At 33.8% G+C, this 27,337-nt stretch overlaps 2 protein-coding genes across 7 annotated transcripts in view; one reads left to right on the forward strand and one right to left on the reverse strand.

Annotated features, from left to right (window-relative positions):
- Positions 1-8,639: 8,639 nt before the first annotated feature.
- Positions 8,640-9,254, reverse strand: LOC124896676. The gene has a single exon (XM_047408335.1). It carries the CDS (start codon positions 9,252-9,254, stop codon positions 8,640-8,642), a length of 615 nt encoding a protein of 204 aa, XP_047264291.1.
- A 10,305-nt stretch (positions 9,255-19,559) lies between these two features.
- Positions 19,560-27,337, forward strand: part of LOC107863746 (protein EMSY-LIKE 3) — a 30,507-nt gene continuing 22,729 nt past the window's right edge. Inside the window, exons 1-7 of one of the 6 annotated variants that reach the window (XM_016709858.2) lie at positions 19,561-19,776; positions 19,959-20,109; positions 24,385-24,439; positions 24,808-25,010; positions 25,095-25,430; positions 25,530-25,721; positions 26,499-26,567. In XM_016709858.2, coding sequence (XP_016565344.1) covers positions 20,077-20,109; positions 24,385-24,439; positions 24,808-25,010; positions 25,095-25,430; positions 25,530-25,721; positions 26,499-26,567 — 888 coding nt within the window. In that variant the 5' untranslated portion in view covers positions 19,561-19,776; positions 19,959-20,076. Of the gene's footprint in view, positions 19,777-19,958; positions 20,110-24,384; positions 24,445-24,807; positions 25,011-25,094; positions 25,431-25,529; positions 25,722-26,498; positions 26,568-27,337 lie in introns of those variants that run through there. The other 5 variants (XM_016709862.2, XM_016709861.2, XM_047408029.1 and 2 more) reach the window with 5 other exon arrangements.

Here is a 27,337-nt window from a genome sequence, read left to right on the forward strand (position 1 = left end):
CTTTGAGCTGATAAGCTACAAAGTTTATTCCTTCCACTTCAGTAGCCCTCATTACCTGAAAGATCTTCTCTATCTTATCAAAAAAGCCCTATGGGTCTTTCTCTACCTTCACTCCCATAAAAGTTAGAGGACCCATCTTCATAAATTGTCCAAGCCTCGCAGCCTCAGCAAACACAATATTAGTCGTGCCCCATTCGACCTGAGCAGCAACCAGTTGGGAAATAGCATATATATACTGACAAAACTCTGCGTTCGTTATATTACCCTAAGGGGCATGAAGAGCAGTAAGAGAAACTCTGGTACAATTAGGGATAGGACCATGAGATCAAAGATGAACCCTGGGTGTATAACGTGCTCGCTCAGCATCACTTCCAGATGGGGAAGAAGAATTTCCTTGTGTTCCAGATCTAGAAAGCATAATCTAAAGGATGAACAAATAAGGACTAGAGGAGATTCCAGGACTAAGAAGTCAAGCTTGAAGAAAGAATACCAAGAAAGTGAAATATTCCTAAATGTCTTGCAATCCCTCCCTTATGAGTGTGGCATGTTACACACCCCTAAAAGAGACTCTACTTGACACAGCTTTGTTGACTCCCAATTGACCATGAACCTAGGCCCTAATACCAACTTGGTGCAGCCCAAACCGAGGTCTTATTGTAATGGGCATCCCAAGTCCAACTAGGATCAGGGACCACGCCCTTAATCCAACCCAACCACTATATACAATCTTGGATAAGCTGAATTTCAAGCATATAAGAAGATTGCATATTACTCTCAAAAAGACTCTGGGATTGGGTCACAATCATGACCTACCCAACTGAGTTTAACCATACCATACCAACCATCCACTTCATACCAAACCATTTAGAAAGTATCAAACATAATACGATAATCAAACCCAAAATGTAATACGATGGAACAACTAATAATATCATCCAATGATATCAGACCCAACACCAATGCAAATGCTAAAGCCAATACTAATACCAATCCCGCCAATACCAACCCCTAGAAGTACCACAAAGCCTCTATCCAAAAGAATATAAATATCTGGTTGGGATATGCCCCCAACTATGGCCAAAACTAATATTCGGAAATAAAGTAAAATATCTAAGAATGTCCAACATGAAATAATTCCTTTCGAAAGGATGAAAGCTCACCACATCAGTCCAATAAGTTGTCCCCAAATCAAGTACTATGAAGGAGAAGTAGACGAGTTAGTGGGTGAACACTATCACGAAACTCAGAATAAGGATAAAGTAAGGCAAGTTATAAAAATCATATGAAAACCATCCAATGTAACCGACTATATATATATATATAAATATATATATATAAGTATTGGGAAAAGGGATCGGGTTTAACATGCCATTTAAAACCCTTACCTAGGTTGTGTAGCTTCGCGTCCTACCACCCATGGGCCATATGGGTTCAGCTCACCCTGCTAAAAGGGTCCCAGAGTGTATAGCTGCACGACCAGGCAATATCTCTTAGATGACTATAACGTCCCTCTAATATAAACTTGACAATCGCACATGGCTATCAAAGACCCCTCATATCGGCAAATATGAGTTTCCGATTTTGATCCCCCTAGGACCACCACCTTTTACGGCTTAGCTTAAGTCTCTGCCATTAATGACCAATTAAAACCATTAACAAAAAATCAACTTATCTATTTATTAACCAAGGCTATTCAGTAAACCAGTGGAATCATCATACCACCATACTTGCAAGTATTATCCATAGTCAAACCATGTAGATTAAGGGGATATCCAAGTGCCCTATCATTAGCCATATTAAACCTCTTGGGAGAATACCATGTTTTCTACAAGCATAACCAATTAGCCTTAAACCTTTATAAACTATTTAAAAAAATTTAAGGTTTCATGCATAAGCTAAAAAAAGCAAGAGTTCCATTAAAATAAGCCAATTCAATGAACATATCTTTATAAATATTTTATCAAACACCTTGGGGGATAATATAACCAAAAACCAAATTCCATTACCATTAAACCATTACCATGAAATTAAATTTGTCCAAAACCACCGTTCATACATAGAAAACATAATTAAAACCATAGGAAATCATAACCAAAAATTTAACATCAAAACCCCCAAATCAATAGTTGAAATCCATAATTATGCAAGAGAAAAACCATGAAATCAACCATGTAACCATGCCTTAAATTAAAATTACAATTAGGAATAGGACTCATGCCTTAAACCAAGAAGATTGATGGAAAGAATTCACCAAGACAAACACCAAAGTAATCCCTTAGTTGAAACCCTAACTCTTTGTCCCAAAAGCTATTGAGAGAATTATGATATGTTTAAAAATTGTTTCTAAGTGCTTAAGAATAAAATAATAGGGTAAATCACCTCCTAAATGTATTAGAAGCCGTGGGTCCTTATTAGGGTAAGTAGGGAAATATCTAGAATACCCCTACTTAAATTCCATAAAAATCCAACACAGGGTCACGACTGACCCCCTTACGAGTCATAGCCTCTCTTACGGTTGATACCCACCTAATTGTGACCAAACCTCTACCATGGATCAAATACTGTCTAGTGTATGACTCATCCACCCAAGTCGCAACCTTAGCATAAGATCTATACCCATGATCTGTATCCCTGGCAAAATACAACACCAAGAGGATCAAACACTGTCTACCTTTCGAGTCACAAATACGACTCGTACCAAACCATACGACACTCACCTCTAAGTAGTATCCATTCCAGTAATCAAAACTATCCTACCAACTAACACTGGTCAGCTTATTACAAGACTTCATCACTCGTACCCTAGCAAACGGCTCTTAGCATAAGTCGTATTGGGTCCAAAGAATGGGATTCCAGGAATTTTTCTAAGGGTCCAAACCCAGGATGCTTCAGAAAATAATGTGAGAGTGGTTCAAACTCCAAGTTTAGGGGTGAATGTGATGTGCTAAGATGAGTAAAGAAAGGTGTATGTAAGGTTGTCAACTCATTTACTTAAAAGACAAGAGATATACTTAATAATAAAGTTAAATACCGTAGCCCATAGAACTTGAAGAGAAATTGGATAAATGAAGGGATAAGAAGGGCTTAAATTTAGAAAGTCGATTGAAAAAATCAAGGAAATGAAGAAAGAAAATAGTAGCATTGAATTTCTTGGTAAACACTAAGAGAAAAAAAGGGTAGGGAAATATGCGAAATAAATTGAAGGAGAATAAGGTGGAGAGTTTTAAAATTTTAGGGGTAGACAGGATTGAGTAATTGTATTAATGGAGGTCTTTTAGTTACTTGATCCATATATATTCCTTCCCACAGCTCAAACCTTCATATTGTCCCGCAAGACCTGGGTGATACCAAACTAGGTAAGTCTACATTAGTGGCGAAAAACACAATGGGCAAATCTATGGTTCTACTTATTTTACTAAAATTTCTTTGCGAGAGTGAGTGTGAATTCTTTCATTATTTGAGATCCTTTAGAAATTTCAATGTCTTTTATGTGTGTGGAGCTAACTCTTACTTGTGAGCGGCATTAATACTTTCTGGTAGAAGGTAAAGTCCTACTCTCGATTTGGGTAAATAGGTGAAGTAAGTTGCATTGTGAAGATTGAGAAAATCTTTTGAGATTTTATGTTTCCTCATAAGATGCTTGGTAGATTTGGAAGATTCATTTGATACAAACTTGCATCCTTGCTTTATAAAATATATGCTTATTGGAAAAACCTTGGTTTACTTGTGGCCATGACATATTTGGTAAGTCTTTGTAGAGCTTTGTCAGCTTATTCGTTTTCTATAATTTCTTTTTAGGTGGACTTGAGTTAAATACCTTATCTTATTAAATTGTTCTTGGTTGCTTGAGGACACGCAATGGTTTAAGTTTGTAGGTGTTGATAAGTAATTAATTTGACAACTTACTAGCATCTTTTAAGCCTAAATTATTATGCTTCTTCATTGATTTGTTGTACTTTCTTACTTAATGCTCATTTGTGTAGGTAAAAGTGAAATAAGAAGATGAGCAAGGAAACTTGATAAAAATGAACTAAGGAGAAGGTGAAAGAGAAGAAATGTGAGCAAAAAGAACAAAAGCTGAAATTGCAGACCCAGGAGTCGACCCTCAGTTACCGCAATCGCGGACTGAGTATTGCGATAGTGGTTAGTCAACAAGTCAACCAAAGGGTGATTGTAATATTACTACTGCTATAGCGGTACCACGATCGCAGTGAAGGGATAGCAATTGCGGTAGAGCGGAAATCTTTGAAAGGCAGTTTTGTAATATTTGGCAAATGTGAAATTAGGACTTAAATAGGGGTTTTTGGCTCATTTTTCATCCAATCTTTTATCTTACATATTATCCTATCCTTAGTTTAGGGTTTATCACTTGGAGCTTGGAGCTTGAATTTATACTAATTTGAGACAAGAATTAATTAGAGAAATTCCAAAGTGAAGAATTGGCAAATCACATTGAGGATTCATTGGAATTTAAAGTGTGGTTTGCATTCTCTTTATTTTTCATGAATCAAATTGATGGAGATTTTGGTATATTTTTATTTATTATATTTATGAGTTTCTAGTTCTTTCTCTTGGGATTATGGTAAAATAGGGCGCATTTATGTGTGGGTTATGATTCATTTGTGTATATGCTAATGTGTTGGTGTTGGGTTTTTCTATTGCTTGAGTAAATTGATTGGGATTTAGGGGTGAAATCCCTAAATACCTAAAATGGGTTTGTAGGTGAAATCCCCAAGCTCTTGAAAGTCAAAACCATCCTTGAAAGAGGGGTTTGGGTGAACTTTAGGAACCCTCATTATCCTTGAAAGAGGGATGTGGGAACCAAGGTAATAGTAGACAATCATTGGATTTAGTTTGCTAGTTTTCACTATCTTATCCATAAGGGAGAATAGGAGGTTGACTATCCCTTAGGTACCATCCTAGAAATAAGGATGCCTAATTGAGGTATTGGGTATCTTTAATTGACACATTCGTTAGGTACTCAAAGGGTCAATGAGTGACATCTTTGAGACTTTGTTGACAAACCAGCCTCAAGAACTTTCAACCTAGCCTACCACATCATTAACGATTAGAATTTGCACCGAACCAGCATGTTCTCTTGCATAACTTGCCCCAGGAAAGCATAATCCCATGATTCGGGCCTAATTGATTATACTTTAATTATTCTTAGTCTCAAATTAGTCCCTTAGAAGTCCAAGAATTACTTTCACATTTGAAACTGTTTTAAAACCCCAACTTTTTGTATTTTAAATTTGAATTTAGTAAGTACTTTCATTTCAAACTTACTCATTCGCCACTCATATTGTTCCTCGTGGATTCGACCTCGACTCTTGTTGGGTTATTATATTAACAATGACCACCTTGCACTTAAATTGGCGTGTAAGTTGAGTGTTATCACCCTATATTGAGGGATTTGATGAAAGGATTATCCGCACCAAAAAAAGACCCATTTAAATGAATCATGGATTAATGATATATTGTAAAAAGAAAATTAACGACTTGCTAGATAAAAAAAAACTATTAGACCTTCTAAATCACCTTGGAGTTACTCAGCCTTTTATATCAATAATAGTTTCGAAAAAAAAAGAGTACCTAGGACAAGTTATCAATTATAAGCATTTAAACAAATGAATAAATGGATTTGGTACCTGATACCTTACAAATGTGACCTTCTTAAAACAACTTATAAAGCTAATATTTCTAGCAAGTTTGATATGAAATCAGGATTTTGGCAAATACAAATAGCAGAAAAAAATAAATATAAATCAGCCTTCAATGTTCTTTTTGGACAATATGAATGGAATGTTTGTCATTTGGACTAAAATATGTTTCATCTGAATTTCAAAATATTATGTATAATATATTCAATCAATATTGAAATATTTCTATAGTCTATATAGATGATTTTTTAATATTTTCAGAAGATATTGACCAACACTTTAAACATCTATAAAAAACTATGTAACTATCGGATAAAGAAACACAAATCTTCAAGGCATAAAAGACAAAGCCACAGAAAATATTAAATCACAAGAAACATGGTGGACCCCACCGACAACAAAAAAAAGTGAAGACTAGAAGAAAAATGGCAGAAATCATCATGGAAGAAAAAGTCAAAAGCTTTTGTTAAACAAGTTGTCTTCAAGAAGAACTGAGACGTCCAAGTGTCTAAAATAAGCCAAATTCCTAATCCTTTTTGAAGTGGGATAATATCATTATTCAATCCTATTAAAATTTGATATAAGACTAATGCCCGGATCCTACGTGGTTTGGATATATTTTGTTTTAAGCAGAATTTACACTCCCAATGAAGGGATTCATGTTTTTCTACCCAGACTATCATGACTTAGAGGTGCCAGATTTTGAAAAAATGCTCAAGTTTTGCAAAAAAAAAGGGGATACTTCAGTGTATTCTAATTGGTTGGATCTAGCACGTCAATGAGAAAATTAAGATACGACAGAAGAGTTTGGCTATATTTTATTCTCATCAAATTCAATTATTTTGCGAGGATTAAATTAAGCGCGCGCACACACACAAAAAAAACTTCACGAATACTTCAAATCTCGTCTATAAAAGGTCCAACAAATCAAAAACCTCAACGAGCCATGAAGTGGGGGCATATGTAGACACGTAAAATTTAATGGATCAAATTCATATAAAATTTAAATTTGATCCATATTTTATTGGGTCTAAAACTATTTTGGGTTGTAAAAATAATAAGCCCATTCTCACCTTGAAGCCCAAAATCATGCCACGTATCAAGTGGCATGACATCCCAGTCAAATTAAAGACCAACAAAAAGAGGCCACCCGTTCAAGAATGTGGCAAGACAAGTCAAGTTCAACAGACAATGAAACATCATCAAGTGTCCCAAATGACATATTTGTGGCCAATCACAAGCAACCTTATCATACAACATTTATGATAAGCTTGAGAACTGACTGGACCAATCAGAAGAGGTAGAAAATGTTATTTACCCTTGGACTACCTACCCCTATAGCTATAAATAGAATGGTTACATAATTTTATGAGGTCATTCTGCAAGCATTTGGGAAAGATTCTACATTAACTACACAACTCTTCAAAGAATTGACTAACAGAGTTCTGCCCGGAGACCAACTCACAAGACGAAGTATGTCTGACAGTCCTGGAGATCCAAATGCATTTCTAGGAGGTTCAAATCATCCTACATTTGAGAAACACGCTACGGAAGGCCCTCGAATCACGAAAAAAGCTTAGGAGAGAAGAATCAAGAGAACAACAAAATTGTACTCACAAGATTCATTTAAATAAAATTACTCTTTTTGTTTATTTTATTTTTGCTTGCAGTTAATTTTCAACACTGCAAAAATTTATTGCGAACATATATAATATATATATTATTAATTGCTATTATAAATAAGCTTGAAGATTCAACAAACAAATAACTAATGACCACTAATTTTTAAAAAGTGCGTGAAATTTTTATCACAAAGAATATTTAAAAGCTTGAAATTTTAACAAAATAATAACCAAAAATTACTATTGTTTTTAATTCATGTCCCAGTAACATGAAAATAATCAAGACTTGTTAGTGTTTACACATATTCAGAAAACCACTAACTAAATTCAAAATAAAGTAACAATATGAAAAAAAAAAATAAACATTACCATCATGCTTCATCAGCCCCATCCACTACACAATTAACTTGAAGTACCTAACTGCAAAAAGACAAATAAGATCTATTAGAAGAATAATAGATACATTCTAATGATCTATACTTAATAGAATTCACTATTTAGGAAGAAAACAACTAAGAGAAAACATTATAAAAATTTTTATATTTTTTCAGTTATTTCATTCTGCGGTAACATGCTTGGTCCGTTAAATTTTGACACGAGAAATTATCATAAGAGGAGAATTCATAATTCAAATTATCACTTGAAAGAGAAACGCGAGAAATTATCAAAAAGAAATATCCATTGTCAATTGTTAATTATGCATAATTTATTTACAAATTTTAAAGGTAGAAAGAATAATGATAATAAATGCAAGAAGACTAAATAAAAAAAATACGATGAATATATGATAATGTGATGATTATATATAAAAATATGATGAATATATATATATATATATATCAAAACTAAGAAGACTAATTCATGTATGATAATTGATATAGATCCAAACTAAAAGAAGAGAAAACTAGCCAAAAGAAGGGAGATAAAGCCGAGAATACTAAAATAAAAATCAAAACACAACATAATATAAAAGAAAAAAGATAGATATCTTGACCTAGAAACATACAAACCAAAAGAACCAAAGGATGTATCAAATCCTAAGACCCAAATGACCTATATGAGTAACACCAAGATCTTACCTTGACACAAAAGGAACTCAATCTTTCCCAAGCACCAACGTTTCTAAGCCAAATACCAACACTAGTAAAATTCAACACTAGATGCTAGCCCTAGTTACAATCTCACAACGGAGAGAAGAAAAAGTGTTTCAAAGTTTGTCTTTCAATATCATGCAATAACTAATAAAGAAATAAGACTAAAAGTTTATTTATAGCTATTACATACAAAAAATGCCCTTAATGAGCCTTGAAGGAGAGACGCCCTTGGAGTGTGAGTAAGAGGTGGACTTGGAGTATTTTCAAGGTCCCTCTTCACACTTAAGCTTATGCACTCCTTTGGATGAATTCATGACACACTCACAAGAATTCATCTTCATGAACATGGCTTGTAGACTTTGTAATTCTCTAGATTGACTCCTTGTGAAAGAACTTGAGCTCTTGGCACCCGTATCATCCTCTCCATCTTGAAAGGAATTTGGCCTCAAATTCACAGGTTCTTCAACTTTAATTGTGTCCACAGGTGAGAGGTCACACACATCGAAAGTGTTGTGTACTTGGTACTTAGGTGGAAGGTCAATCTTGTATGCATTATCATTGATCCTTTCAAGCACTTGGAAAGGATCATTACCCCTCGGCATTAGATTAGCTTTTGTTTGTGTTGGAAACCGCTTCTTCCTTAGGTGCACCCACACCCAATTACTTGGTTCTAGCACAAGTCTCCTTCTTCCCTTGTTGGCTCTCTTAGCAACTTCTTGATTATTTTTCTCTAGTTGGTTTCTCACTTTCTCATGCAACTTTTTCATAGATTCTGCCCTTTTGTTTCTATCTAGTCTCAACACAATATCACTAGACAAAGAGGTAAGTTCTAAAGGGGTGAAGGGGTTCATGCCGTATACACAGTCAAAGAGAGTCATACCCGTAGTCGAATGAATAACACGATTATAAGCAAACTCGACTAGGGGTAGGTGATCTTCCCAAGAAGTCATCTTACCTTTGACCATGGAGAAAATCATAGAACCCAAGGTCCTATTTACTACTTCCATTTAGCCATTGGTTTGTGGGTGGCAAGAGGTTGAGAATAGCAACTTCATACCAAGCCTACCCCACATCGACTTCTAAAAATGACTAAGAAACTTGGAGTCCCTATCTCCAACAATGGTCCGAATAATCCCATTAGTTTCACAACATACTCAACAAATAAAGAGGCTACACTGGATGCATCCCCACTCTTGAAACATGAGATGAAATAGGCCATTTTAGAGAAACGGTCAACTATTATAAAGATGTTATCCCTTCTTTTCCTTGTCCTTGGAAGCCCCAAAATTAAGTCCATAGATATGTCAAGCCAAGTACAAAAGGGAGTGGGAAGCGGGGTATACAACCCTTGAGGGAAAAGGCGGGATTTGGCATCCCTACAATCCATTTATTGGCCACATATCTTAGCAACATCTTTGCACATTTTAGGCTAATAGACTTGCTCCTCTAAGATTTTGAGGGTCTTCAATTCCAAAGTATCCCATTAGGCCACCATCATATGCCTCTCTCACAAATACCTCTCTCCAAGAACTAGAGGGCACACACAACCTTCTTCCTTTAAACAAATAACCATCAAACTTAGAGTAAAAAGTCAAACCCCCTTCCTTGAGCCATCTTTCCTTACCCCACTCTTCACATTCCCTACAAATAGGAGCAACGAAAGGGTCCTCAGGATATAATAATATTAGGCTCTCAAATCCCACCAACTTGGAAGATAAGGTAGTAATAAGCAGATGTTTCCTAGATAATGTGTCGGCAACTACATTTTTCTTTCCCTTCTTGTATTGAATGACATAAGGGAAGGTTTCTTGGAATTCAATCCACTTAGCATGCCCTATGTTTAACTTGTGTTGGGCCCTAAGATATTTCAAGGATTCATGGTCCGTTTGGATCATAAATTCTTTGGGCCATAAGTAGTGTTACTAATTACCTAAAGCTCTAATCTAGTCGTATAACTCTAGATCGTAAGTAGAATAATTTAGAGTCGCACCCTTGAGCATTTCACTAAAATAGGCAATAGGTTTGAGATCTTGCATTAAGACGGCACCTATTCCTACTTTACTTGCATCACATTTAACTTCAAACATCTTATCAAAGTTAGGTAATTGCAACAACAGGGTGGAAATGACCATAACTTTTAACGTTTTAAAGGCCTTAGCTTGCTCATCACCCCTCTTGAAAGGTTGGTCTTTTCAAATGATTTCGGTTAAGAGGGCAGCAATAGTGCTAAACCCTTTAACAAACCTTCTATAAAAGCTTGTCAAACCATGGAAACTTTGGATTTCTCCAATAGATCTTGGGGTCGGCCAAATCTTAATAGCGTCTATCTTGGATTCATCCACCTCAACTCCCCTTGAACTTACAACAAATCTCAAGAACACAACCTTGTCAATACCAAAAGAACATTTCTCAAAATTAGCATATAACTTCTCATTCCTAAGGACATCAAATATACTTTACAAATGCAACACATGTTCTTCAAGGGACTTGTTATAAACCAAGACATCATCAAAGTGCACAACAAAAAACTTTCCAATAAACGGTTTTATCACATGATTCATTAACCGCATGAAAGTACTAGGAGTATTAGTAAGGCCGGATGGCATAACCAACCATTCATATAGACCAAACTTGGTCTTGAAGGCGGTTTTCCATTCATCACCCGATTGAATTCTTATTTGGTGATAGCCACTCCTAAGATCAATTTTTGAGCACACACAAGAACCATTTAACTTATCAAGAATATTATCTAATCGAGAAACAGGGTGACGATACTTTATTATTATTTTATTGATGGCTCGGCGGTCCACACACATTCTCCATGTTTTATCTTTTTTTTTGGCACCAACAAGACCGAAACCGCATATAGACTCATGCTTTCCTTGATGTATCCTTTGTTAAGAAGTTCCTCAACTTGCCTTTGTAGTTTTTTAGTATTCGTAGGGTTACTTTTATATGTTGGTTTGTTGGGTAATTGAGAGCTCGACACAAAATCGATTTGATGCTCAATTCCCCAAAGTGAGGGTAACCCTTGTGGAAGTTCCTTTGGAAAAATATATTCAAATTTCTGCAAAACAAAGAAAATAGAACGGGGAATAAAAGAAGAAGAAGAAGAAGAAGAAGAAGAAGAAGAAGAAGGGTTAGTAGTAAAAGCATGGGCTAGGAGAAGCATAGGTGTTTGGTTATCATGCTCCTTAAAGAGATCTTCCTTCCTAGCCAACATAACCATAGTCTCTTTACTTTTTAAATTTGGGACCCCCTCGGTTTCCCCACATTTCACACTCTTGGGTTCTTTCACCCTTTTCTATTTTTCTTTTAATTCCCTCAATTATTGGTGCATTTTACTCACTTGAGATAGTGAGGACGGTGAAGTATGAACTTTAGGCCACCATGTTCAAGTAAGTACCTATTGGCTCTTTCATCATGTTTGGTAGACCTATCAAATTGCCATGGTCTACCCAACAACAAGTGACAAGCCTTTATTAGGATAACATCATAACACACCTCGTCTTGGTAGTTTTCTACCTTGAACCGAATCATACATTGCCATGTCACCTTTAATTTACCATAATCATTTAGCCATTGAACCTTGTAGTGATTTTTATATGGAGTAGTTTGAAGTTTCAAGAAGTCTACCATAGTAGCACTAGCAATATTAGTGCAACTCTCACTATCAATCACCATGGTACACATACCACATTTGATAAGGCACTTAGTATGAAATGGATTCTCCCTTTAACTTGGATCATCTAGTGCCTTACTCACCATAACTCACCTTACCCACAAAGTTTGGAACTTGACACTCACCATCTTGTGGCCAAGTGTCCTCTGTATCATATTCTTCTTGTACCTCATCATTAATTTGCTCTCCGTATTGAGGCTAGGCATTATTTTCCTCACTTTCTATCCCCATCTCTTCCCTAAGATAGTACAACTTTCTCTTTTAGAATTACATTCCTTCGGTTTTGACACTCGTTTGCCTTATGTCCCCAACATTGACACTTGAAGCATTAGAACCCTTTTAGATTAGGAGTAGGGTACTTATTGCCTTCACATCTTGAAGGATACTTTTGGATGGTCTTGACCTCGGGTTGTTTGGCATAAGTTGGTTGTTCTTTGTTCTTGTTCCAACCTAAGGAGGATTGGACCACCTCCTTATTCTTAGGCCAACCCAAAGATGGTTGTTGACCCTTAGACTTGTAGGCCGACCTCTCTTTGTTTTCCTTTTCAATCTTCATAGCCGCATTAAAGATTCCATCAATGGCTTCAAATTTGTGGATAGTCAAATGTAAAGATATATCCTTGTTCAACCCAACCTTGAAATAAATGATATCATGACTTACTTGCTCCCTTCGATGATCAAGCTTCAACATCAATTGTTGAAACTCATCATAGTATGCCATGACACTTTTGCTCCCTTGTCTCAAATTGTACAACATAGCAAGGAGCTCATGTTTATAGCCCTCGGATAGATACTTTGCTCTCATAATGTTCCTCAATCTAAACCATTGAGGGGGTTTTCCCTCATTCACTTCACTCCCAAATCTCTTAATGTGCTCCCACCAAGTGTTGGCATACCCCTTAAAATGAGCTATTGCATAACAACTCTTTTTTTTCGATTAGGTCATTCATTTGAAATATCTTGTCATAAGCGGACTCCCAAGTAAGATAAGATTTAAGATCACTCTCACCCTTGAAGATAGGATAACTAACTTTGATTGAATGTATGCCTATATCTTAGTTATGATGCCTATGTTGGTTCCATTGACCAACTCTCCCTCCTCGACCTTGATCAACATATCCACCCTTCATCACTTCTTCTCTTAAGTATGCATCACCATATTCTCTATAACCCTCTTGTTCCCCTCTATCATAGTCTTCTATATATATAGGTTAGTTTTAGTTAACTGGAGCTTGAAAGGTAGGCATTGGATTTAGTGGATGGTACGGTCTTTGGTTAAGTAGAGCTTGGATTGAAGGAATTGAATTTTGTGGAGGGTATGGCCTTTGGTCAAGTGGAGCTTGGATAGGAGTGTCCAGATTTTTTGGTGGCATTGGACTCCCAAGTCCTTCTTGTTAGACTTGGTTTAGTTGGAGGTGTAAGGGTCTATGGAAGTCTAAAGTTTGTGGAGCTTGGACTTGGTTTTTTTATGGTCTTGGTGAATAGAGCATTTGGTGAAGAGTTTTGGGGGTAGTTGTAGTAGAGGTGTTTTGGACATTTCCACTCGAAGACACATGGTAATGTTGACGAGTAGAGGGTCGGGAATTCCTTTGACTCTCAGCATCATCCAACCTACCACCCAATGTCGACACTTCCGCCTCTAGTTTACCCAAACTCGATTGTATCATTTTCATTTCATGGGTAAGGGCTTCAAGTTGGCCAAGATAGCTCCACTAACATCATTACCCATGCCCTTAATGAGCCTAAAAGTCTATTTATAGTTATTACATACAAAGACCAAAATGCCTTTAATGAGCCTTGAAGGAGAGATGCCCTTGGAATGTGATTAAGAGGCAGCCTTGGAGTGTTTTCAAGTCCCTCTTCACACTTTAGCATATGTACTCCTTTGGGTAAATTCATGACACACTCACAAGCATCCATATTCATGAACATGGCTTGTAGACTTTGTAATTCTTGGGCTTGACTCCTTGTGAATGGACTTGAGCTCTTTTCACCCGTATCAATAATGATGATATTTGTTTTGTCAAAAATCATTATACGATAATTTTTTTTATATTTTTGCCATGAATAATGCAATTTATAGTAGAAGGAGAAGAATCCCTTATATTTTGAAATCCTAGTTTCAAACGAATGCACCATTTTAAAGTCCCACTTTTTTCCCAAAGTTTTTATAGGATTCATTTTAATTTGTTCAAAAATATGTAATCTATATCTCTATATCTATACTCTATAATATATTAAAAGTGTGAAGACCCTTAGAAAAGTGATTTAAACTTTTTACCCTTCATTAAAAGACCCATCTTTAGACAAAATTATCTTTTCACTATTTTTTTAATTTATTATTTATTTATTTTTATTATATTAACTAAACTTTCTAAAATATGTGGGACTCCTAAAATATATAGTTGGAGAATTAATATTTCTCTTTTTACTAGACTTCCTAAAATATATGGTAGGAGAATTTTAATATTTTTCTTTCTACTATTCAATTAGAAAAATACTCCTAAAATAGGACTCTATTAAGGAAATACTTCAATAAATATTGAGATATATGTTAAACTAGAGAATAAACTGGTTTGCCTATTGGGAGAATATGATTGATGCTTATCTAACTTGATTTGATTGCATGTCTAGATTAGTGGATGCTTATTTTTCTAACCCTCAACTTCTTCACTATTTTTGTCAACAGAATAGAATTCAAGATGTGTGTGTGTATATATATATAATATATCTTCTTTGTTTTTATTCAAAATCATTCTTTATGGTCAAAATTTTCGCTCAGACAAGAATTAGTTGGTTCAAAATCAAAGCTTTGTGATCACTATTATTTTTTTATATAGTTTACAGGTCGTAGATGAATGTCGGTTGACGTTGAAGAATTTCTTATGTAAAAGTTAGGTTTAATTGTATTGTTTTGATATCTTTATTATCTTATTATTTTATTTTTATTTACAGATGCTAGATGAATGTGGGTCGACTTTGAAAATTTTTGTTAGGTAAATGTTAGGTTTAATTGTATTGTCGTAATATCTCTATTAGTTTGTTATTTATGGTAGTTTACAATTCATAGAATCTCGATCGGGTTTGAGAAATTTTTGTGTATAAAATTTAAGTTTAATATATTGTTTTGATATCACTTTTATCGTATTATTTTGTTGGAGTTTACGGGTGATAGATAAATGTTGGTCGGTTTTGAAAAAAAATTTTATGTAAACTTTAGATTTTGTTGTATTATTTTGATATCACTATTATCGTATTGTTTTGTTATTGTTTACAGGTGGTAGATGAGTGTCGGACGACTTTGAGAAAATTTTGTATGTAAAGATTAGATTTAATTGCATTATTTTGATGTCTCTATCATTATATTATTTTGTTGCAATTTACAGATGGTAGATGAATGTCGATCGACTTTTAAAAATATTTTTGATAAAGATTAGGTTTAATAAATAAATTCTCCATCTTTACATACTCAAAAAATATTAAATTTAACTATTATATTCATCTTTATTATTTAAAAAAATATCCTATTTAATTTAATGTTTGAACTCATTAAAGTGGGGTACACGCGCAAGACGCATACACCTAAACTAGTATTAATATTTGTGTATAATTATAATTTGAGAAAAATAATGAAAAGAGGATTTTGTCTAAAACAAAAAATTTTAACGAAGAACAAAAAATTCAAATAACATATTTTAAGACGTTCACACTTTTAATATAACTAGTTTAACTGTACGTGTCTCACACGTGTAACGTTTGATTATTTAAAATTAAATAATTTTATCTATTGCGGAGATTTTAAATGAAGTGTAAAAGTTTAAATCACTTTTCAAAGATTTTTCACACTTTAATATAATAATGTAAACATAAATATAGATTTTAGTGTAAGCACATATATATTTTACCACAAGAAATTCCAAGTTATTGATGAATAAACATTTTTGCGTTTGTCATACAGTACATCTTTCACTTGCTAACAGAGGCTAACAGAGACACATCAATTTAAACCATATTTGTGGTGCAATTATTTTTCTTTTCCTTTTTTCATATTTAAAATCTTTTTTAGCTTTTAAAGTCAATTTTTACAAAATCGTTGATTACATTCTTATTACGTACTTAAAACTTTTAAAAATTTCATACTTCTTAAATTTTACTTGTTCTAACGCTTTTATATTTATTTATAGATTTTTCAAATCTTCTTAAAATCAAATTTAGTTGATTGAAAATTCTTAAATTAATAAAAAATATTAGTTGTCATTAATTCTGATGACATCTAATAAGGAAAGGTTTTTTCATAAATATATTTAATTAATTTTTAATTCTTAAATATTAAAAAAAATAGTGAAAATATGGTTTTGTCTAAAACAAAGATTTTTAACAAAGGACAAAAAGTTCAAAAACATTTCTAAAGCTCTTCACACTTTTAATATATCATAGATAGATTATAGATTATAGATATAAATATAAATTATAGATAGAGATAAATATAAATATAAATATGATTTTTCCTTTAATTTATATCCATGCCTTGAAATTAATTAATTAAACCGATTATATTAATACTCCCTCTGTCTCAAATTACCTGTCCCAAATAGAGATGACACATTGATTAAGAAAAATAAATAATAACATGCTTAGTTTACTATTATACCCTTATTAAATGATGTTTACATTTTAATTTGAAGAAAAAGTAATTAATGCAAGGGGTAAAACATGAAAAAAAAAATTGTCTCGGCTTGATTAACGAAAAAGACAAGTAAAATAAGAAATCAAATTAGAAAATTTAGGATGGGTAATTTGGGACAGAGGGAGTATTTATTAGACTAATCTTTAGTACTTAAATATAATCCAAATAATTGTAAAAAAAAAAAAACTATAATCTAAATAATTTTTTATTAACAATACATATATTAGCCATACAAATATTTTGATCGATTTAAAATTAAAATTTCCTCTTAAAATTAAAAAATAATTAAGTTTTCGAAAGAAAAAAGAAATTTTTATTAAATTTTTCTAGGTAGAGACCATAATTTATGTTTTCTTGTGTTCTACAAAAATTGGGGTTAACATGTATAAATTCCCATTCCTTCAAGGTTTTATTTGTTTGTACTTAATGGAGGTTAGAATCCGAATGGTTCAGACTTCAGACCATTATGTGTGTTTGTTTTTATTAAGATTTTAGCTCTTAATAGGTCTGAATAGGTCTTAATCATTCAGATCTAGAATCGAGTCTTAATAGATCTGAAGAGATATTCTGGTGTTTGATGATATTCACCACTCTATTCATAATCAGCAGTCACCACCACTAACCACCTCTACCACTACTACCATTGTCAACCACCACCCATCTTCATCATCACAACCACCATCGACAATAAATATTGCTACTAACCACTATTGTCAACCACTGCCACACCTACTACCTCTATTATTCTATTATATTCACCGCGACCATCACCTTCGATAGAACCACCATCATTAACCACTACCAATCAATTCCTACTACCAACTAACTCATCTATTACAACTAGTATCACTACTAACTACCATTAATATATCACAACCTCCACACATTTTTCGACCGCCAGCACCATTGTCATTAGTAACACCCCCTCTACCATCACTACAACAACTACCATCGCTACAATTTATCTCTACTAACAACCATATCCACCATCCCAACAAACAACATCTCCAACTAGCACCAACACATCATCAACCATCATGCATTCATGTTTCAACCAACACAGTCAATATCTCAAACTACTACCATCAAGCAATGTCACATCACAACCACCATTACCACCATCAATCGCTACCATAATAACAGTCACTACTATACCAACCATCACAACTATCTCCATCAACATTATTTATCACTAACACCAATCATTGTTACCACAACCATCAGTATAAACCATCTCCACTTTCATTAACAAACATAAATATTTTTCTTAATCAAATTATAATTTTGTTGTATTAAATTACATACTTTTGTAATATATAATTAATTTTTTATTTAAATTATATTTTTTATTTTATTATACATTCAAATAAATAATTTCTGCACACTCAGATGGTGAAAAACAAACAGTTTAATGATTCAGTTTTCAATCTAGAGATAACATATTAATAATCCAGATACGTATTTAAATTCGGACGTCTGAATATTAAAAAAAATAAATGCAACCTAAATCTTGTCTTTTTTTTTTTTTACACTTGAACCCAATCCTCTTTTGTTGGTCTTTAATAGTCTGTTTGGGATTGCTTATTTCCCAAAATAAGTACTTATTCTGAGAAAAAAATACTTAAAAAAAAGGATGTTCGGTAAACTTGTAAAAATGCTTTTAAAAATAAGTAGAAACAGTTTTTCTGCTTCAGGGAAGAAGCAGAAAATTTCTGCTTCTCAAAATAAGCAAAAGTAGAAGCAAAAAAATATACAAAAATATCCCTATCACACACACAAATATATGTATGTATATATATATATATATATATATATATAATTAATAATTGATTTTTAAAAATTTATATTTTATATTTATGTCATAATTCTTTATGATTTATATATTATTATTTTATTTTCACTCATTTTCTTTAAATAAATTTAAAAATATCATTGATGATGATGACTAAAGAATATATAAGAATCACATTACAAGATTGTATTTTGATATCACATATAATTTTTTTCACATTACAAGATTGTATTTTGATATCACATATAATTTTTTTCTCGAATATTTAATTTTAAATAAATAATTCATGAAAAGTGACATATTTGTTAAAATATTGTGTGTGTATATATATATATATATATATATATATATATCTATGAATATGATGACTGTCTTTTCGTAGTAAATTTTAACACCATAAAAATATATTAAAAAAGACTTTAACTATTATGCTAATGAAGATATCATCCCAGAGATCGAAGAAGTGGACCAACCTTTTGGTATACCTTCAGAAATATAAGACATATATTTTACAAGTATGGAGACATTGCGTAGTAAAATTAGGGATGAAATTGTTGAGAATTTTTGTGATGTATGAAGGTCTAATTATTTTTGTTGTTAATTTTTTCATATATAGTGATTTAATTTATGAAATGACTTTTGTATTCATTTTTGTTTGATGTTTTAAGTAATGTTTAAATTATTTGACCAATATATCACCATTTAATTTTTTAATGTATTTATATATATAAATATTAATTAAAAATTTTAGAGTACATGCTTTTTAATTAAATTTAAAAAGATTAATTAAAAATATTATAATAGATATTTAAAATAAATTTTCTTTATAATTTGATTTTAATAATAAAAATCTATTGATAGATGTCTTTTTTGATCATTTATCTCAAAAAGTATTTTTTGAAAAAAATTATTTAAACAAAATTTAATTATTAAAAATACTTTTCTAATAAATTTAACAAATATTTTTTTTTTAAAGTATTTTTTTAAAATTTTATTTTATAAAAGTTCTTCGCAGTTGTATAACAAATCCAAAGAGCTCTAAATTGTCCGTAGGAGCGTCGAACCGTGCTTGTTTCATCAGCACAGGTCATAAATGAAAAAAAAAAGCAACAATCTTTTCTCCATCAGCCTTTTCATTTCATAGGATTTCTGAAGCTTTCTTGATTAATATAGTTTGAAGATCTGGTGTTTTGTTATTAGTTTCTTGGTATATGGACTGTGAACTTATAGACAGCAGCGGTAAGTCCCTGATTTCTTGCATATTTGTCTAGATTGATTTAGGGTTTTGGCCCTACAGACTTTCTCGAATTGCTCTCAGAATATTACTCCTTATTCCAAGATTCAAAGGCAGCTTTTCTCGAGAGGAAGAAAAGATTATTCATGTGTCCTCATTCTATTTCATCTGTTGTTGTATATTTTAGGTTTCTAAATAGGGATGACAATGGGGCGGAGAGGGTGCGGGTTTTAGACTATGTGGGTGCTGGACGGGTTGAAGTAATTTTTTTCTAAATGATGCGAGGCGGTGTGGGTTGCTGGTAGATGCAGGTTCAAACAAAAAAAAAGAAGCTAAAAGTTAGTATTATTTTCGTGAATCCACCTAAAATTATATGTATTTTTTATTTAAAATTTTATGATACTTAACGACATGTATAACACTAAAGATAAACAATTTAATAACTTTTTTTTTTTGAAATTGGTAAAATAATTTTATGACTCAAAATATCAAACAAAAGTTTAAAGTTTTTTCCTTATTAAATCACTTTGCCGTGCATAGCTTATTTAATTTATGTGTAGCAAGGACTTAAATAATTAGATAAACTGATTGATCTCTAAATTTAATTTCTTTATTCATTTTAATGAAAATATGATATTTGATCATTGCTTGTATACCCGATACCTCTCTGACAATTTCTTAGTGAAAAGTGATAGAATAGAAATTGATTGTTACTACTTTCTAGTTGCACCGGGCTGCCCTTTTATACTTTCTAGTTGCAAATTTCTAGTGGAGTTACAAATTTTTCAAAAAAGAAAAAACAAAAAGTGGGGCGGTGCAGGGCGGGTATGCGCAGTTATGAGTGTGGGGCGGGTTTATGCGGGTTTAAAGTTGATGCGGGGAGGTTTTTAAATTTGAGGGTTTAGAAAAAATCCGCCCCGCCCCTGCCCCGCCCCATTGCCACCCCTACCTATAAAGGGGCTCGTATTCTGTAAATTTAGTTGTGAATTCCACTGGATTGCCTCTGAAAACTGGGGCATGGTCTGGTGGCTTTTCTCTTTTGTTATAATGCTTTATGTTGCGACATGTTTTTTTCCCTTTCCGCTTTAGATGTTTTGAATTTGTTTTTGGCTATGGTTCGGTGAAATTTTATATTTTTATCTGCTCATTATGTTATGTCGCCATAACATGCTATTCATAGAGAGGTTATGCCTTTATTGTTCTGATTGCTGATTGAGTGAATTTGTTGTTGTAAACCCAATACATGGAATCTATAGTTTAAGAAAGTATCACAAATATCCTGATACATTAACTTGCTGAAATGCAAATCTGTATCGTCACCTTTTTATTCCCTGGAAAAGTAAGTCTTTAATTCTGTACTTTTCTCTTTCATTTTCATCCCCTTATATGTAGTTTCCAAGCATGGGTTAATGGTTAATTCCTGTCCTTTCTATTATTCTCCTTTAAAGGAGGGGGGAGGTGTTAAGTCTTAGAATGCAAACTTTATCTTCTTTTTCTTTCGATACTCGTCGAGAGAATATTTATTACCCTATTAAACATGTATTGTACTGATTGTTTACAATCTTTGGAGTGAAGGGTTTTATTCTGAATTACTTGGAGAAAATAAGGCTATCTGTTCTTGCTTCCATTTTCTTTCTCTTCTCGACTCTAGATTTAATTTCTGTTAATAAAATCCATCGTTTCTTTACTCAAAGTGATAAAACGATGTGAAACGAGGGGTTATCACTTCATGAGTGAGTCCATTAGAGAAGTAAATGTCAGCTAATACATTAAAGCTCCGTCTACGCGCGGGATCCGGGGAAGGGTCGAACTACAAGGGTTTATTTATGTAGCCTTACCTTGCATTTCTGCAAGAGGCTGTTTCCACGGCTTGAACACGTGACCTCCAGGTCACATGCCAACAACTGTACTAGTTACTACTCTTGTTCTGAATCCATTAGAGATGTATGCGCTTCAAACCATGATGCACAAAGTTGTCCCAACAATATTGGTATTTTGAAGCTCAACTTTGAGAGAGCTTAATATCTACACCCTCCATTCCTAAATACTTGTCGTGTTTTATTCTGCACACCCCCGTGAAAAATCATTAATTAGAGGGTAACATGACTAAATTATCATTTTTTTTATAACCAAATATGACTAAATTGTCATTATTTATTAATCCTTCCAATTTAATATTTTTCCTCTTTGCACAACATTAATATCTCCCCATATTTATGACTAAGGTAAAAATGGAACAAATAACTAATTATATCTTGGTTTTCTAGATAACTAGTATTGTGGATCAACTGTTTTTAGTAAGGATGACAAGTATTTAGGAACGGAGGGAGTACATTATTGTATATTGGATGCTAAAATTAGTAAATGCAATTGAAATTGGTTATTATACTACTGAATCGTTATATGCTTACTATTTTAGTTTGACATAAATTGTGCACTTCACGTCTCGCTTCCCATGAACCTTGTCATTTTTGGTGCATTTGCTTTTGAAAACATTGGATTTAAGGAAATATGTAATAAATATTGTCTAGGACTAGGGGTGGGCGTTCGGTATTTTTAAAGTTTGGGTTCGGTAATGCGGTAATCGTTATTTGAACGTAGATACCACATACCATACTTTTAAACATCGGTTCGGTAATCGGTAAATTAAACTTCGGTTTGGTACGGTATTTGGTAATACCATATTAAAGTTGAAGATGTGCAACTGTACGTTTAAACTTCAAGGAGTATATTAAATAGAAAACCTATTTAGTATTCTTACCAAGGTCCAAGAGATTCTTTGGGATGACTAATACTATTGTCTATTGGGTTGGTTAGACATATATATATATATATATACACACACATATATATGTATATATATATACACACACATATATATGTATATATATATATATATATATATATATATATATATATATATATATATAGAATTTGATATTAGGTAAATACCAAATACCAAATGGTATTAATATCTTGTACCAAACCCAATCCCGAATACCGAAATATTGAAATTTTACTCCCAAATACCAATACCGAATTACTAAATACTAATTACCAAATTTTGCAGTTCGGTTCGGTGATTCGGTTTTCGGTATTTTATGCCCAGCCTTATCTAGGACTGTCCACCCATTTTCTTTCTTGAAATGATCACACGCTCCAAATCTCCCTGCGCTTATTTAGGAGCTAACTAGGTTGCTTGGACTCGGGTGCGAATATTCGAGGGTCGGATTTTAAAAATCAAAATCTAAGATTCGAGGGTACGGATCTAGGTAGGGATACGAGTGCTGAGGTTCAGCTAAAAAATTCAAAATTATAAAAATATAGCTTCGAAGGTATTTTAAATTTTGAGAGACATTTCGTGCGAAACGTACTTTTATGTTGTAGACTTCAATCTTCCATTCTCTAAGATGGGCATTAAAATCATAAATTTATTGTCAAAATGCAACATGCTAATGTATCTCTTTTTCCTGGGCATGGTTGTGGTTGGGAGGTGGGTTTTACATGTGGGAGACTAGGGATCGAATCCAACCTCGATCTGCTGCGCAACTATGAGCTCGTCGCATGAGGCTTGCCTAGTGCGGTTTAGATCTCCGGTATGGTTTGCGAGCTATTGCACAGTGAGAAGGTTACCACAAAGTGCTCGCCCAAAGGCTAGAAGCAGTGGCAGAGGTTGTGGGTTTTCCTGGGGTTCCAAAAAAAAAACAAAAACAACAATTAATTTAGAAATCATTCCTCTTTTCTATGAGAAAGAAAATATTTATAAATAACAAATATTGACTAAGAGGAAAAGCTGAAAAGGATTGGAGCTATGTCATTTCCATGTCTAAATCTGTTTTATCTTTAATTTTGAGAAATCAAAATCTCAAGTGTCCCCACCCCCCAAATTTGTCCACGGACTCTGCTCAAAGTATCCTATGTTGGTTGACCGAATTCCACACTAATCATGCACCCGTGTCGTGTTGTGTCAACACAATTTTGGTAGCAAAAATGAAGAGTCCGCGCATTTTAGGTAGCTAACTCATGAAATACTGGGGAAACCATTGGGGATAGGTTGGGTGGAGGGGGTTGATTATGAAGCTTTTGGACTAAATTTGATGCTTTCTTGCTTAGCAAAGTTTTTTCACGGATCCTCTTGTGGTTTTTGTAGCAATGGAGTTAGGAAGCTTTGTGTTTCTAGTTCTGTCACCTTAAAAATATAGAAACACTTGCAATTAAGATAGTAAAGGGAAATAATCTTACCGTTATCATCAAAATTAAAAAGTTGAGACGATGCAAAATGTAAATTGACTTGCGGGTGTGGACACTTGTGACTTATTCTTATTATATTAGTTGTCCATTTATTCTAGTTTTTCTTTCGATGATTAATATTTTCAACAATGGATTTTTTACTGCTTTCTCTTTTGTATATGCAATTATGATTACAAAATCATTTGGAGTTCCCTTTTTTGTTTCAGATGTGTCTTTTCAATATTAAGTGTTTCACTATTTGACAAACTTTTTCCCATTGTGACGTGCTATAAAAGACAACTTTGTTGCCCTTTAATGTCTCTTGTCGCATTCTTACAGAAGAATGAGTTGTATATTTTCTTTGCTTATTGTGTTGCTTACAGTGTCTGCCTGGGCCAATCAAAAGATGCACTATTAGCACCTCAGATATAAATCTAGGTGAGGTTTGTAACCAACTCTTTGCATTGCACACATCTAAATTTTCTCTCCCCCCCTCCCTCCCTCCCTGTGAATGAAAGTAGCTGCTTATTTTCTCTCCTCCCGCCTTCCCTTCCTCAGTTCGCCATTTAGATATCACTTTGTTTAGGTGGTGTCCTACCATAAAGTCATATTAAGCATTTGGTTAGGTAATGTTTTACCATAAAGACAAAATATGTTCACCAACCTTTTTACTGTGTTATTGTACTGTGCCTGTGGAAAGGGCTGCTAAGCATTCCTTTTAAATAGTCTCTTGTAATTCTCTTTTTGGCTTAGTGAAAGCTATCTCTAGTTCAATGGTGTTTTCCCTTGTTTTGCTATTAATGTAGGTACTGATGATGATCTGCCTCAATCACAATATAATCGAGCCCCTGCAGGAAGCATTATAGGTGGAAACGGGAGGTCTAGTATAAGTTCAGCTTCATTCCAAAGGATGTATGTTGATATGGAAGTCCAAATTCACAACCTCGAGCAGGAAGCATATGGTGCAGTCCTTCGAGCTTTCAAAGCACAGTCTGATGCTCTTACATGGGTATAAAACGTACATTCATTGTTTTGGCTTTATATAACATTCTTTTGAGTAGGCACTATGCGTTACTGAATCTGTAATATTCAGGAAAAGGAAAGCTTGATAACAGAACTCAGGAAAGAGCTGAGAGTGTCGGACGATGAGCACAGAGACCTACTAACCAAGGTCAATGCAGATAACCTCATTCATAGGATCAGGGAGTGGAGAAAGACTATGGGAAACCAACCTGTTCATGATCAACTCCCCAGCCCAACAGTTTCTGGATCAAGAAAGAGGCCTAAAATGTCGCAATCTGTGATAATGCCGCTTGGTGCCCCGTTGGAGTCATTGCACCATCAGACAATTGCAGCAAACACGCAACCTACAACTCCAGGTGCAAAATGGGGAGCAGCACCAGGAAATGGAGGACTTAGGTCTAGAGCTGTATGTTTTCTTGATAACTAATGAAGCTATCTTCCTATAGTAAAAGGTATAGGTATCAATGTATCTTTTAACTTGTTATACATTCGATCTTTTCAATAGGGCCAGCCAGTGTTCTCCTCTTCAAAGCCCGTTCATTATCAGCAGGCTGGTCCTGGTTCTTCAAGTGCTCTTCATTCTGGTGAACTTGCTGAAAGACCGCGTGACCCCTTGATTGGGAGAAGAGTGATGACTCGGTGGCCAGATGATAACAACTTCTACGAGGCCATTATAACCGACTACAGTGCCATTGATGTATGTTCCGGATTTAATTAGTATGTTGGAGATTATTCACTGCGCATAAATGGGGATTGGGTGCATTATGTAAAAAATGATCATCAGAAAGTATCGTGCGTTCTAAGTGTTACTTGCTACCAATATAGCTCTCCTTGCGTGCCAAAAATGCCATTTTTTTCTGGAAGGGAGTGTAGTTTAAGGTTGCAGTCAGACAGAGAGAGAGAGGGAGATGAATTACCTATTTTTTCAGGATCAAGATTTAGAGAAAGGGAGTGAGTATGAGAGGCAATGAGTTCTTGAGATCCCCCTATGTGCCAAATTTTTTATTTGGAATGTGTTATCGTTCCTTCTCGATTGGTCCTTTTAATTAGAACTTTACATACTTTGTTGGAACTTTTCACACTTCAGATTTCTTGCTATTGCCTTAACCTTTCCTTTTTGCGTGTAGTAGAGGGCAGGGCTTGTTGAGTTTTGATAAAGGCCTGTTGAATTATAACTTTTCGGTGCAATCCTAATCTTTTGGCAAGTTTTTTTCTTGAAACTTAGCAAAGTTTCTTTTAGTTTTTAATATTTCTCTAAATCAGAAGTTGCTTTAATTGCTGGTTGTTTTAAAACTAATATAGTAATGGATCGACAAGCAAAATATTTATTATGGATATGCTGTTCCATGAACTAAATACAGGTTATTATTTGTAAATTAAGGACCTCTAGGCTTTGCATTACTTTCAGATTACACAAGCAAATTGATTGTGCTGTGAATTTCAAACTCTTATAACTTGCATATTTTTTGTTTAGGGTCGACATGCTTTGGTGTATGATATCAATACACCAAATGAAACTTGGGAATGGGTTGATCTCAAAGAGGTACTCTCTTTTGTTATTCAATTGGCTACGCCTTCCTGCTTCGTTTGTTGGTACATTTGAATTTGGTGTTTTTTTGATAAAAGTTATAATTACCTCCATTTCAATTTTAGTGTCTTTCTTTTTTAATTTGTTTCAAAAGAAAGTCTCATTCTAGGTTTGGTAACTTTCAAATTCCAACATTCTGCATAGTGTGTTTAAGACCACAAGATTCAAAGGGCATTTTGGTACATTACGCATATCTTTAGTGTAAGACCAAATCCTTCTTATTTTTGTAAAGCCCGTGCCTATTCAAATCAAGACACTTAAATGGGAACAGGGGAGCAGCATTTTATTGAATATTTGGGAAAAAAACCGTGTAACAATGGTATACCAAAAAGGAGAAAACCTAGAAAAAGAATATTGAATGTTTGGGTAAAAAAAGCATGTAACAAGTGGTATACCAAAAAAATAGAACCTACAAAAAGAATATGGTTTTCTGGAAAAAGTTACCTAATCTTTTATACAAAGAGGTGTGGTACACCAAAAGGAAGTACAGGGTAAGAGGCAATTACTCAATTGCGCAAAATTACTCCCTACCCCCTTAAAAGGTCTTCTAGTTCTTTCCTTTAAAACCACCCGCATCCAAACAAATTAAAGATGACCTGCCATAACCAAGGAGCCACTAAGGAGCCACTGACAATGTAAAAAGCGATGACTTATGTCTTCACTGCATCCTAACACATAAAACATCATCAACTAACATAGTTGTCTTCCTCGTTTTCGAGTTTTCG

This window comes from Capsicum annuum, chromosome 3 (genome assembly GCF_002878395.1).
Source record: "Capsicum annuum cultivar UCD-10X-F1 chromosome 3, UCD10Xv1.1, whole genome shotgun sequence".
Taxonomy (NCBI): Eukaryota; Viridiplantae; Streptophyta; class Magnoliopsida; order Solanales; family Solanaceae; genus Capsicum; species Capsicum annuum.

What these genes read in the sequence shown, in the direction of transcription:
- LOC124896676 (XM_047408335.1), bottom strand. Translation starts at nt 9,254, where the DNA reads ATGACTCTCTTTGACTGTGTATACGGCATGAACCCCTTCACCCCTTTA.